Below are 13,188 nucleotides of genomic sequence, written 5' to 3'. Positions count from 1 at the left end.
TTTAGGTTTTTGTACCATTCCCTACAGCACCAAAACTGCGAATGAAGACAGGTTCTGACAAGAACTAACTCTTCCTGTAACCTCTCTTAAGAGCCACTGGGAGTCAAATCTGACTTGTTTCAAACCTAGTGAGTTATGCTGCTGCCTTGCCTGAACCTGCTTTCTGCTGGCAGTGGCAAAAACAAGGATTGCCTACAGGCACCAATTAGAAAAGAGCAGAAGCTCTAATAACTGTGTTGGTGAGTCTGATTAAAACATGTCAGTGAAAGAGATGGTTCTTGCTCTGTGCCCCCACTTACTCGAAAAGCCCCTAAGTTTTTCTAAAGCTTCTCACTGGCAAACGGTATGGTTGGGAGATCAATCCATCTATCCATTTTTATCAATCTTTTTACGCCCATTTATTTGGACCCAGGATCGCAGGGGGGCTGCAGCCTATTGAAGCATGTACTGGACGAGAGGGAACACGATACCCCTGGAGAGATCATTATGTAATACACCTCATGAAGAATTTCAGCCGCTCATACTGCGACCGATGAAGATTCGAGGTTAAGATGAAGTTTATCTTAAAACTACTCCATAAGGAAAAACTGCAGTCCATTGACTTTGTTCATGTAGGGACAGGGAAAAGGTAGAGGTGGCTTTACAAGTCTAGTCCTCACTACAAGTTCTCGTAGACCAGTGGTGCAAAGAACCTACGTCCATTTACTCAAGTATTGTACTTCAGAACAATTTAAGGTTCTTGTACTTTGCTCAGTTACATTTAATGTTACTTTACTCCTTCTCCACTACATTTCGGAGGGCAATATTATACTTTTTACTCTATAACATTTATCTGACAGCTGTAATTACTTTGCAGATAAAACCTATGATTATCTAATTTTGTCCCAGGCAAGCATTTGTTTTCAGGCCCCTGTGAACCTGTGGCTGCGGGGGCCACTGGGACCACTGAGCCCAGTTGATAATCCAACCTTACCCAAAAATATGAAGTAGTTAGATTATCTCTGTCTCAAGCAACTACAGCATTAACACTTTGCTTACTTATTAATAATAATAAGCAATAATGTTCCAATACTATACTGCATACAGCAAAAACCATTTTTACTTTTGATCCAAGTACATTTTGCTAAGTAGAATTTTGAATCCTATGTTCCCTTCAATTATCAGTGCATTCTGTTGTGCCTATGTTTAAGTGCTGTGCTTTTTGGCAGACTAAATATGTGCACATCTGTCCAAGGGCCAGCAGAAACAGGGCGTGATTCGGGCTCTAGAGACAAAAGAAAAAGAAAAAACGCACACTTCATCTTCCTTTTGGCAGCATAATGATTGTGAGTCAGACTTTTATGGTGTCATATGACGACACCTTGGGTGGAGCTGCTCCATTTGATGCACACTTCATAAGGTCTAGCACACACACTGAATTGCACTTCCTGCAAAATGTTCAGTTTTAATGTGTTGTACAGACTTTTATGTGGTCAACAGACTTTTAGGATTTTAGGAGAGAATATTTTGACAATTTCTGATGCACATCTTTAAACAACATCCTATAAGCTCCATTAATTGAATGTCTTAATTAGTACTACATCATGGAAAGCACCAAATTGTAAAAGGGTCTCTTTTTCTCTATAAAAGGCTACCAGATGAAAAAGGTCATGTCGTCCAGGGTGCTGGGGGGTCCTAGCAACACAATAGTGCCTCCTTGGTAAAAAGCATAAAATGGTTGCCCACTCAGGTTGCTACATGCTGAAAATGCTGGCTTTTACTGCTTCACTCCCCTGAGTATTCTTCATAACAGGCCAATCATTTTTTGGAATCCATATTATGCAACTCAATTTGGAGACTGCTGGACTACTGATGTGAGACAAGGTTTCCCTTTTTTTCCCACTTGTACACCGTTTCAGCGGGTGGATGAGGACTTACTTTCTGAGGAACTGCAGGGGTACGCTGAGAGACAGTACGTCTACCCTTTGATTGGAGCTTGTATGCCAAGTAAGTGAATCACACTGGCAGGCACACACACAAACAGTTTGGACTCAGAATGTCTCACTGCAGTGGAGTTTATAAAACGGCCGTTTAAGCCTGATGCAAGAGCATCAGGCTTAAACAACATGCACAGTCTGGTATCTCTGTTTACAGTGACCTTGTAATGTTTTTTCTAACGCTAGTCTCCCTGATTTTTTTTTGGCTGACTTTTTTTGGATGGAAGTTTACAGTTGCTCCTTTTCAGAACAAAACCCTAATAACAACGCTACTTTTTACTACAGTCTAGAAAAAAAACACGTAGGCTTTGTGTTGTTTTGTATTTTGGACTAACAGCTCAGTTTGCGTTACTGTTGTCCTGTTGAGCACACCAGAAAAATTCCTTGTTCCAGCTATGACTCACACACGTACACACACAGACAGATGGGTGTGGTCTGCATCAGCTCTCAGTGCTACTGTGCAAGGACTCATCCTGACCTGCAGGGTGACATACTCAGTTCAAGCGGTGAGATATTGCCCCCTGGTGGCAAATAATCGAAAAAAGGAGGAAAAATATTTGAATATTTTCTCCGTTCACTCTCGCCTGTGTCTGTGTGTATGTTTGTTTGCACTCTTATTCCAGAACGGTTTATATAGATACTCTGAAGCTGCCCCTCACAGCACGGCCCTATAGAACAATCATAATATATTTGTTGGAGTATAATAGAGTTGCTTATAAATAACTACGACGAATCATTACTTGGTCATTTGCACAGACTCCTTTCTCTCAAAACAATTTTTTCTGTAAGTACCTTTAAAACATTTTTGGAAGAAATAACCTCCTTTAAACAGGGGGAATCTTGTGGCCGATTTGATCATTCCAGTGGGTGGAGTGATGACCCAACATTTCAAGCTGTCTGGCTATATTTTATTGGCAATAAAATTTTCAAGATACAGCGCACTTAATTCAGAGTCCTGTTTTTTCCCACTACATATATATATGTGTCTTGTGCAAAGTCCCTTTAATTATGCAAAATATCAAATGACCATTAAAAATCACCAAAGTTAGTTCTGAATTTTCTTGTAGAACCCTAGGACGTTAAACTAATAATTTCAAAAAGACTATAGAAATAATGCAGATGGCCTCGTAGCCCATACAACAATTCAATCTGGCTGCGGTCACCATGGCAACACAAACATGCACAGTGTAACGATAACCGCGTATGATGCTGTAATGTCAAGAGTAAGCCGGGTAATTACATCAGATAGTGAACCGTGTGAAGCTACAGCTCTGCCGAAAACTCGAGCTGCCAGATTAAAATCGTTGGAAGTGACAAAGTATCATTCTCCCCTTCAATCCCCTTAAATACCACACGCATCCTACACAAAGTCTTGTTTGCCAGATCCAGGGTTTGAGTTCTCCAGTTCTGGCTGAAATTCACACTGCGCACAAACACTGTGTGTATACTTTTGTTTATCACATGGAGAAATCCTTAGTCTGTAAAACTATGTATGCACTCTCTCAACTCTTAACAAGCTGCTGAGATATCTAATCGTTACTGACATTTCTCATCCGACTGCTGGACCAACGGCACAGTAGTTGTACGTTTAGAGAGCAGGGGCTTAATAAAAACACTTCACTGTCAAAACATGTCCAGTGAAGTGTTATTTATTTGAATTTATTTTAGCATTTCACAGTACTTTGGTAGATCATCACACAAGGTCAGTCTGTCAGTTTTCATGTCACTTTTCATCAGCAACCATCACTCTCTCAGCCTCGATCAAATACGTAATGGGACGTTGATGTAAAAATATAAAAATGAAATCTAATGTTTATTTCTTGACTTTCACATTCGACATACATACATGTTTTTGAACATATAAATCAGGATTATACTAATATAAACAATTTTTTTCACGTAACCCTCTTTCCCAAACTGTATTTCTCTCCTTACCAAATGACATCTCTTTCGATCTTTGAGGAATCCTTTCAAATTAAAACTAACGCGTCATCTTTGTTTTTTTCAGTAAAGACATTTTTATTTGGTTTGGTAGCAAAAACAGCACCTCAGGACAACAGTATGCCTGTATTGGCAGCCTCCTAAGGGGTCGAACAGTTTCAGTTACAGGACACGCACAGGGAAGACATGCACTACCTACTGTAGCAGGCAATTTTAAGACATTAGTTGACCAACAAAACTGAAGCACTGTTTCAGTACGTTCACATTCCTTTGACAACACCACCGTCCATTTGATGCAACAAAGTTTTGAAAGAACATCCCTTCATGTATGGAATAGCTGTTGCATAGATTTCAAGGAAGTGTTTTTTTTCTTCATAGTTGCAATTTGCCCAGTTTTGTTTTGTTTTTTTAATCTCACCTTCTAAGACAAACCTTCTTTTTTAAGTACAGTCAGACATAAGACGTCAGATCATAAATTCTTTGGTCCCTTTCAGGTCTTGGGTAGTGTTCATTTAATGCTTCATGGAAAACATGTTTAGGCTGTAATGGAGAGTGGCTGGCAAGCATTTTATTTCAGACTTGTTTATTACGATAGTTTGGGTGGGGGGTGAACTGTGAGTATAAAACTATAGGCAGAGGAGATCATAGCAGACAAGTAGCTTCACCTCTAAACTAGACAGCTCAATCCTCAATGACCTCAGAGGACTCAGACACCACTCTGCCGTCCTTGGTCTCAATCATTTTGATAACGACGTTCTTCTTGCTCTGGGTGGTGCTGTATCCGCCAGTACTGCCGCCACTGAAGCCGCCCAAGCTGCTGCCATATCCACTGCTAAAACCGCTGGAGTAGCCGCTGGAGTAGCTGCTCTTCATGGTGTCCATGGGATAACCGCTGTAGCTTGCTGTTGAGAGAAGGGAGGTTGGAAAATGGGTAAACTTTAAAATGAGTGGAATCTGTTAAAACTGAAAAAAAAACTGAACAGCATACAAACTATGAAGGTGACTTACTGCTCTGTTGGGAGATGTTGATAGCCTTGATGCCGTTCACAAGCCTGTCCTCCTCTCCCTCCAGCAGTTTCCTGTAGGTGGCAATCTCAATGTCCAGAGCCAGCTTGACGTTCATCAGGTCCTGGTACTCTCTGATCTGGCGGGTCATGTCCTGTTTGGCTCTCTGCAGGGCATCTTCCAGGTCCTTGATGCGGCCCTTGGCGTCCTTCACAGCCAGCTCACCCCGCTCCTCAGCCTCAGCGATCTGGGCCTCCAGGTTGGCACGCTGGGAAAAGATTTTTTTAAAATGAGTCTTTGTCTAATCTCCTGATTGTTGAATGACCGTGCTTAAGGTGGGACACCAATATAAACTATAATATGCTCAAAATGCCGTTGCGCCAAAACACTTTTTTGTCATACCTGTCCCTTGACAGAGTCAATCTCTGATGTCAGTCTCTGGATCATGCGGTTGAGGTCTCCGATCTCTGTCCTGGTGGCTCTCAGGTCATCTCCATATCTGTTGGCGGATGTCTGCATCTCCTCGAACTAAACGAACATCAGCAAAACTCGATATTACAAACTTGAAAGCTTCTTGATGAGCATATCGCATGTACTGACTCATGACCTGATGAATGGTTTTGCTGAGGTGAAAAATGTTTTCACACACTTGTTTCACCTTTTCGACATGTAAAAAAATACATGATGTGATAATATATAAAAATGGCAGAAACATAAGAAGAATTCATAAGAGTTGTCCATCACCTTGGACTTGTACCATGTCTCTGCTTCGGCGCGGCTACGGTTGGCAATGTCCTCATACTGTGCCTTGACTTCAGCCACAATGGAATCCATGTCCAGGTTGCGGCTGTTGTCCATCTCCACAATGACTGATGTGTCCTTGATCTGGCTCTGGAGCTCACGCAGTTCCTGAAGAAGTGAAAAAACAAAGAACAAGGAGAGAGATTAGTCCACCCCACCTCGCTGAGGAAACCCATCCAACTAAAGTACCAAGGATGGCACAAGAGGTGAGTCCAGATGTTGAACAGATGTTGAGAAAAGCCAGGAATATGCCAAAGAAGAGACCTATTCCAAAATGATACCACAAAATCACAAGCATGCCATGAGCAGATAGATAAATCAAAAATAATGCTGATAAAAGCAGCAAGGGTTTTGGTGGTTGGCAGTTTTAAAGCCTGGAAGGAAAATAAGAAAGGAACAATGACACTCAGTGCTGTACCTCCTCATAGATCGACCTGAGGAAGTTGATCTCATCTGTCAGACTCTCAAGCTTGGCCTCCAGCTCAACCTTGTTCATGTAGGCCTCATCGACGTCCTGGAACCAAGAAGGGCATTTATTAGAACGGGACATCCGAAAAAACTGATTTACATTTACATTTTCAGTGAAAGAAAAGTATCAAAATTTTGAAAGAAAATGCAATTAGGGTATGAAATTTGTAGTTGTAGTAAATAAATGATGTTGACCTTCTTGATGAGGACAAAGTCATTCTCACACTCTGTGCGCTTGTTGATCTCATCCTCATACCTGAGAGGGGAAAAATACAGTTTATGATCAGATTTTGAATATTCAGTTCAATCTCGGCTCATGCTCCTGTTCAGTTCTGAGTCCATACACCGATGTAACACTAGGAGGCAATAGCAGTCCATCCCTCAAAACCCTCGAACTCCTCTAGGGAATTTATCTCACACTGTGTCTGTTGACTCAGGGCCAAGCCCGAGAAGTGTTACTGATTTCTCCCTCGGGGACACTCCAGCTGATATGCTCCACTTGTCTGTGGATGACCAACAGATATTTGTGGCGCTGTTGTAGCTGTTTGTGTTAGAGACATGCGGGTCAGCATGCACACATTTGTGCTTGTGTCCTCTTATGTAAAGCTAAGGACAGCTTTGCTGACAGCCTACTCTGTTAAATGAGTTTTACCTCCTGTCATACGTAATGTACTGGGTGTTTGGATGCTTGCTCAGTATTGTAATTCCCTTGAGTTTGTGTGATGCAAGACAATGGACAGATGTAGGGAGCGGTCAACAAAAAGATTAACTCAGTGTAATGTGAGGCTTGTCTTGCAGCAAAAATCTAACTTGATCAGCTATACATTTGTTCTGAAGTACAAAAAAAACAAAAGTCCAATAATATTCTATTTTTGAAGGAAGTTTCTATGCATTTGGAAAATTGTCCAGTGTTTTCTAAATGAAAAATATGAATCCTAGGTGAGCCATATGCCTCTTTATGGGACGGAAAAGGCCTGAAGCTACATCTAATTTTTAGCCCCTGTTGCCACCTCCAAGCTCACTTGTTCTTGAAGTCCTCCACCAGGCCCTGCATGTTGTGCAGGTCGGCCTCCAGCTTCATCTTGTCGTTGCCCAGGCTGTCCAGCTGTCTGCGCAGGTTGCCAATGTAGGCCTCGAACATGGCATCGATGTTGGAGCGGGTGGTGGTCTGTCCCTGCAGCAGGTTCCACTTGGTCTCCAGCATTTTGTTCTGCTGCTCCAGGAAGCGAACCTGATGGCCAGAGAAAGATGCCGAAAGAGAAAGAAAAAATGTTATAATATTGAATGAATGAAAAGAGGAATGTGTGATTAAATGGGACCTCAATCAATCACTACAAAGAATCAGTGACTTGAATGCTTTTCTAGTATTACACGTGAAGACGTATTCCGTGTCATCAGTTGCAAATTTTTATGTAACTCCCTTTAAAAGAGTGATGTAACTGTAGTAATCACGTCTGACTTAACATCCTATGGATCAATCATCAGGATCAACCTTGCCTCCGGTTTATTCACCGTCTACAGTCTTTGTTGTTCTTATCTATCTTTGGTGATCTGTAAACTGGCAGTGTTTCCGTATTGGCCATAGTTTTCCAAAGGAAGGCCTGCATGATGTGCGTGCATCCTGACAGGAGGCAGAGGGTAGGGAGAGTAAGCCGAGGTTGGAAAAAACCAGCCATGGAAGAATAGAGCTTGTTAACCCTTCTCCCTCCATGTCTTCCTGTTTTTGTACAGTAAGGTTCACAGCCAGCAGTAGAAGTACAGATAAGGTGAGAACGGGCTGAAGCCAAGTCGCAGTAGATGAAGAAAAGTAAGTATTTATCGGTGTCATAGGTGTGATGAGGGGAGAGAAGAGAGTAGAAGGTGAGGCGGAGGTGGAGCAGGAAAGTGAAGGCCATTCAGCAGCTAAAGAGAGGAGGAGGGGAGATCTGAAGGTAGAAGATAAACAGGTGGGGAGTTTGCATACTTGTGAACAGTAAAAGAGAGATAGTGAAAGCAGATATGTGACACGCTGGACCTTGCTCCGTCACTCATTACACTCTACAGGCGACATCTAACCAAGAACCTCTCATGGTCTTCTTTTGAACTGGAGTCAATACAGATAATAAAGTGCCTCCAAATTTACTGCTACCATGAGATAACTGATGAGAGGGTTTATCTTGTTATGTTGAAGTGTGCAAAATGCACTTGCACTATTTTCTTCCTCTGCGTCTTCTCATTGCGTTGGGAGAAGGAGAGTTGATATATAGCCAGTCAGCTGCCAATGACTAGAACATGAAACCAACAGGCCTTTTTAAATATTAACCCACTGCTGAGGCCATAGAGGACAGAGCCACTCCTGAGTATTACACTAATGCTGGACTTTAATGCTGATTTGAATGTTTAAAAGTCGGTCTATTCATATGCCCACAATACATTCTCTCACGTTACACTATGAGAGCAAGTATTGTGATTAAAGTAACAATTGCACTCAGTACCGACTGTATGTGTGAGTGTTTGGGAGAGGTGGGGGCCACTAGGGCAGTAGGAGAGCCACACCCCAGCTAAGGGAGGGACAAGTCCCAAGGTAACTCGTATCACAAGCCCTGAGCTCTGCCCTGACACACCCTTAGCTTTCTTTCTCTCTCTTTTTCTTCGTCTTTCTCAGTCTCTCCTTTCTTTGCGTCTGTTTTTCATCAAAAAAGGCAGAAAGAGCCAAAAAGATAAAGGGCCTAATGACTGCATTTGTGGTAGGTGACTAAAGCGGGGAATGAATGAATCAACTTTCTCCACGCAGCACAAGTGAGGAGATCAGCATTACAGGACATGTGGCAAACATATGGACGTCTATATCAAATATCGCAGAAACAATGTCAAGGCACTGAAATACTTTTTGACTACACAGTGGCTGAGCCTTCCACCCAACTAAAGATATTTCTCTCTGTTTGATGAGAAGAATAAAGCTAAAACTAGTGCCTGGGCAATCAGAACTTTTTTGGCACACACAAGCACTCTATTACCTTGTCAATGAAGGAAGCAAAGCGGTTGTTGAGGCTCTTGATCTGGTCCTTCTCCTGGGTGCGGACGGCTTGGAGGTTGGGGTCAATCTCAAGGTTCAGGGGGGCCAGAAGGCTCTTGTTCACAGTCACAGCGGTGATGGGGGCCTGACCAGCCATGCTACCACCGTAGCCGAAACCCATACCCATGCCCATGGTTTGGCCACCCATGCTTGAGCTCAGGCCATAGGCAGAGCTGCTGGTGATACTCGCTCCTCCAAAGCCCCTGTTGGCCCCTCCATAGGAACTCTTGACACTGTAGCTCCTGCGGGAGGTGATACCGCTTGGTCCGGCATAGGAACTGCTGCTGAATCTCTGTGGGGCTGAAGAACTCTTCAAACTGTAAGAGCTGCTCCTATAAGTGGACATTCTGAAATCTGGAGTAGGTTTTTTTTCTTTTGGATGAAATGAGTCTGGGAAGGTCAGACCGAATGGCTCGGTTGTCAAGGCAGGCAGGCAGAGGGGAGAGACCAAAGTGGATAGAAAGAGAAGAAACTACTCAGGAGTTTTAAAGCCTGATGATGTGGGAGGGGCCTGGGCTGAGCTGCCATTGGCTGCAGGGCTGGTTGAGAGAGGGAGGCAGGGCTGTAACGTTACACTTGTATGACACATTGTCCAGCCACTCAAAACCATTACCTGGTCTTTCTACAGGCTTCTCTGTGTTGCTAGAGTCACCCTTATGTTTTGAAAGGACTGTGGATTGCTGTTAAATTTCTTTGCCTTAATCTGCTCTGAAAGTATTCAAACACATCGCAGCTGATTCAACAGGTCTGATCAAATTTAAAAGAAACAAAAAACCTTTAAATTCAGCAACGGCTCTGTATCAGAAAACATGCAGTGTGTGTGTGTGCGCAGGGGTTGGTTGGTGAGCGGTTGATAAGAGGTTCTGTTGTTTTTACACATGAATTCTGTAAATTAAGGTGTGTTTATAATGTAGTGGTAAGGTTTGTATGTGTGTAAGGAGGGAGGTGCTGCTGATTATCGTTTGGAACATACAAGAATGGAAATGGAATGTATAGTGCGACGCAATGGCATTTAATTGATTAAGTACATTTGGTAACACTTTACATCTATTGTTCCACCACTTTCTGTCCCTTCACCATCCTTTCTATTACTTGGACAGGGGTTTATTTTGTGGCCTGTTTGCACAGAAACGTTACAGATTATTAGCCTATTTCTAACTTCAGCCCATCATACAGTTGCACAGTACCACTACAAGCTTTCCTCAAATGTTTTACATATTTAAAAACACACCAGGACAGGTTTGACTATAAGTTGCACCTGGACGCAGTTCAAAACTCCTCTCAACAAATCGAATTTTTCACTGTTAAGGTCCAGGAATGTCCTTATTTTCCTTGTGCTTGTCTTTTTAAAAGAATGGAGCAGCATTTTTGGGAATACGTATTCACTTATTTGCTTTCTTGCCAGGAGTTAGCTAATCCAATTGATAGCACTCTCATGTCTGTACTCTAAATATGAAGCTACAGCTGTTGTAGCTGCTGGTTAGTTTAGCTTACCTGTAAGACTGGAAACAGGGGAAACAGTTAGCCTGCCTCAGTCCACCTACCAGAACCTGTTAAGCTCACAACCATGTTATATAACACGTTACATCTTATTTGTTGATTTTGTAAAAAATGCAAAAAATTATGTGTAATGGGTGAAAAATATGTTTATAATAATTAGTCTGTTCAGACGTGGAAAAAATTCCACGTCTGTGGGCGGGGGGGATAAATATAAGGAAAAAAATAGAAAAAAAATGCAAATACAGGCTAAGATTTTAACATCTATACCAGCCTAATTTCATCAAGCCTGATAGGCCGCCATTATTTTTATATCGTGAATGTCTACAACACAACGTCTCACCCCTCAGTTCATCGTAATTCCAGAAGTGAGAATGCAGCTGAGTGATTGATACGGGGCAGTAACTCTGGATGTGTGGACAGATGGTTACCACAAAATTGTTTATCTTTCTTTCGCTTAGTATTATGGAAGCAATAAGCGGGAGCTGACTGAGCGAGTGCGTTGCACATCAGTTCCGGTATCAAGCTCTGTGGGGCGGGTGCAGGTGCAAATTTGACTAGTGTAGGGCTCAGTCCCATACAGTAAATAATGGGGCCTTTGGCTATGTGTGTTAGCAAACACCATCAAACTCAGTAAGGGATGTCAGACGAGACAAATTCTGTTGTTTGTCTGAAAAAAAACACAATTAAATAGGTTTTGATGCTGAGAAGCAACTGGGAAATCCAACAGTTGTCATGCCTGTATTTTAATATTCGAACATTTTTCAAACAGGACTACAGCCATTACCACAATGGTATCCTACAGCAAGACATTCTGGGGGCATCTTAGCAGTTTCTGATGCTTTAGGACCCTGTCGAACAAAACGTATTTTACGTTAATGCCACTGAGCCTAAGGCTTTAAAAAAACACGAGTGTCAAAGTTTATTTATGCTTATATACAACTGTGTGCTCATGACTCTTTACAAGGGCCTTTCCTCTGATAGCAGAGTTGTTATATATTGTTCATCTCTATTAATTCATTCTTACACCACACTGACACTATTATCACACTATTATCACACTATTACCACACTACTCTTATCATTCCTGCCTGTACTGTTTTTTACCAAGTTTCTCACCATACTACAGCAGCATACATGGTGGCTTAACCTTCAACAGTCCTTCCACCAATGTCCACTCTGCATTCATCTCCTCCCTCATTCATTTCCTCCTCCAGTCCCTCACCACGATGAGTCATGACTCTCGGCATTCCTGAGCCAACCCTCTCCACCTTACCCTCACTCCTCCATCTTTTCTAACCTTTTTTTTTTCCCGCCAGTGGCGCTTGGCCTCATTATCGTCATGGAAACGTACCAAAATAAAATACCCTTGCATCTTCTTCGGCAAAAATGGATGCCAGCTCAAGAGTGGGGCATTAGCCACTGCTGTCTACAGAATTGCAAAGCACAGAGGGACTGACTCATTAATCCTAAAAAAGAACATGTGGCAATATTGATACGATGTTGTGAATCTGACTTTGAGCTTTCACCACATAAGTAAAATCTGGTACGTTATGAAAATAAAGAGCGCCAAAGGGGAAGTCCTGCATTTGCTTTGTGAAATTCACATGACTGCAGTGAAATCACAGGGATCACACATTGTCACCAGGTTCTGAATCATGTAGGATGTGGATTTAAACCCTCTCAGAGCACTGGGAAGTTAATTGAATTTCAGGAATTCCACCAAACATGGTTTTGATGATCATATGAGTCTCATTACTCTGTCCAGGCTAAATGACTCTTAACAATCTGTTGATATTTTGTAGTATAAACCACTTTCTTATCCGGGCCCATATTTATCACATTGCTAAAAGTAATATTTTGGACTTGAGTGAAAGGTAAAGGTAAAAATCCTTCACTTTTTTTAATACCCCATATCACAGACTTAAGACTAAACTTAAGAATATTTTTAATCTAAGAGAGCTCCACAGGTCTCTGAAATTGATTAAGAGTAGATCCAAGATAACTGTAGTACAACCAAGTTGAGCACACACACTTTCTGAGACATGTCTTATAAAGATTGTTCAAAATATAAATGGTCAAAATGAGTAATATCATCTCATAGGCTATATGCACAATTCAGAATAGGCTGTCTTTTGCCTGTTATTTCATCCTTATTTATAAATTATAAATATATTATATTGTTTCTAATTTACTGTGTTAATTTCTTTTGGGGATATTAGGGTGTCACATATAGGGTTACGGCAGAATTATGCTTCTCCAAAAGTAGATGTAAATGTCTCCGCAGACCTATGCAGAGAAGGGGAACATGGGTAACTGTAGGTCACAGAGGAGCCGACATGCATATCTCCCCGAATTCAACAATGCATCGTCACAGTTTTTGTGAAAAAAATGCTTACAACTGGAATATCTTGGAGGCTCTGGGTCATTCAGCCTCTTGTTACA

General features: G+C 41.9%; 1 protein-coding gene across 1 annotated transcript; it reads right to left on the bottom strand.

Moving 5' to 3' along the window:
* Window positions 1-3,762: 3,762 nt before the first annotated feature.
* krt8 (keratin 8) lies at window positions 3,763-9,695 on the bottom strand. Its single transcript, XM_040152504.1, has 8 exons — window positions 9,188-9,695; window positions 7,214-7,422; window positions 6,387-6,447; window positions 6,142-6,237; window positions 5,667-5,831; window positions 5,325-5,450; window positions 4,926-5,190; window positions 3,763-4,819 (listed from the first exon to the last, which is right to left on the bottom strand). The coding sequence occupies exons 1-8, from the start codon at window positions 9,590-9,592 to the stop codon at window positions 4,599-4,601; spliced, it is 1,548 nt and encodes a 515-aa protein (XP_040008438.1). The 5' UTR covers window positions 9,593-9,695; the 3' UTR covers window positions 3,763-4,598.
* Between the last annotated feature and the right edge of the window lie 3,493 nt (window positions 9,696-13,188).

Source organism: Xiphias gladius, chromosome 18 (genome assembly GCF_016859285.1).
Source record: "Xiphias gladius isolate SHS-SW01 ecotype Sanya breed wild chromosome 18, ASM1685928v1, whole genome shotgun sequence".
NCBI classification, from domain to species: domain Eukaryota; kingdom Metazoa; phylum Chordata; class Actinopteri; order Istiophoriformes; family Xiphiidae; genus Xiphias; species Xiphias gladius.
This window is presented reverse-complemented; position numbering and strand designations above follow the sequence as displayed.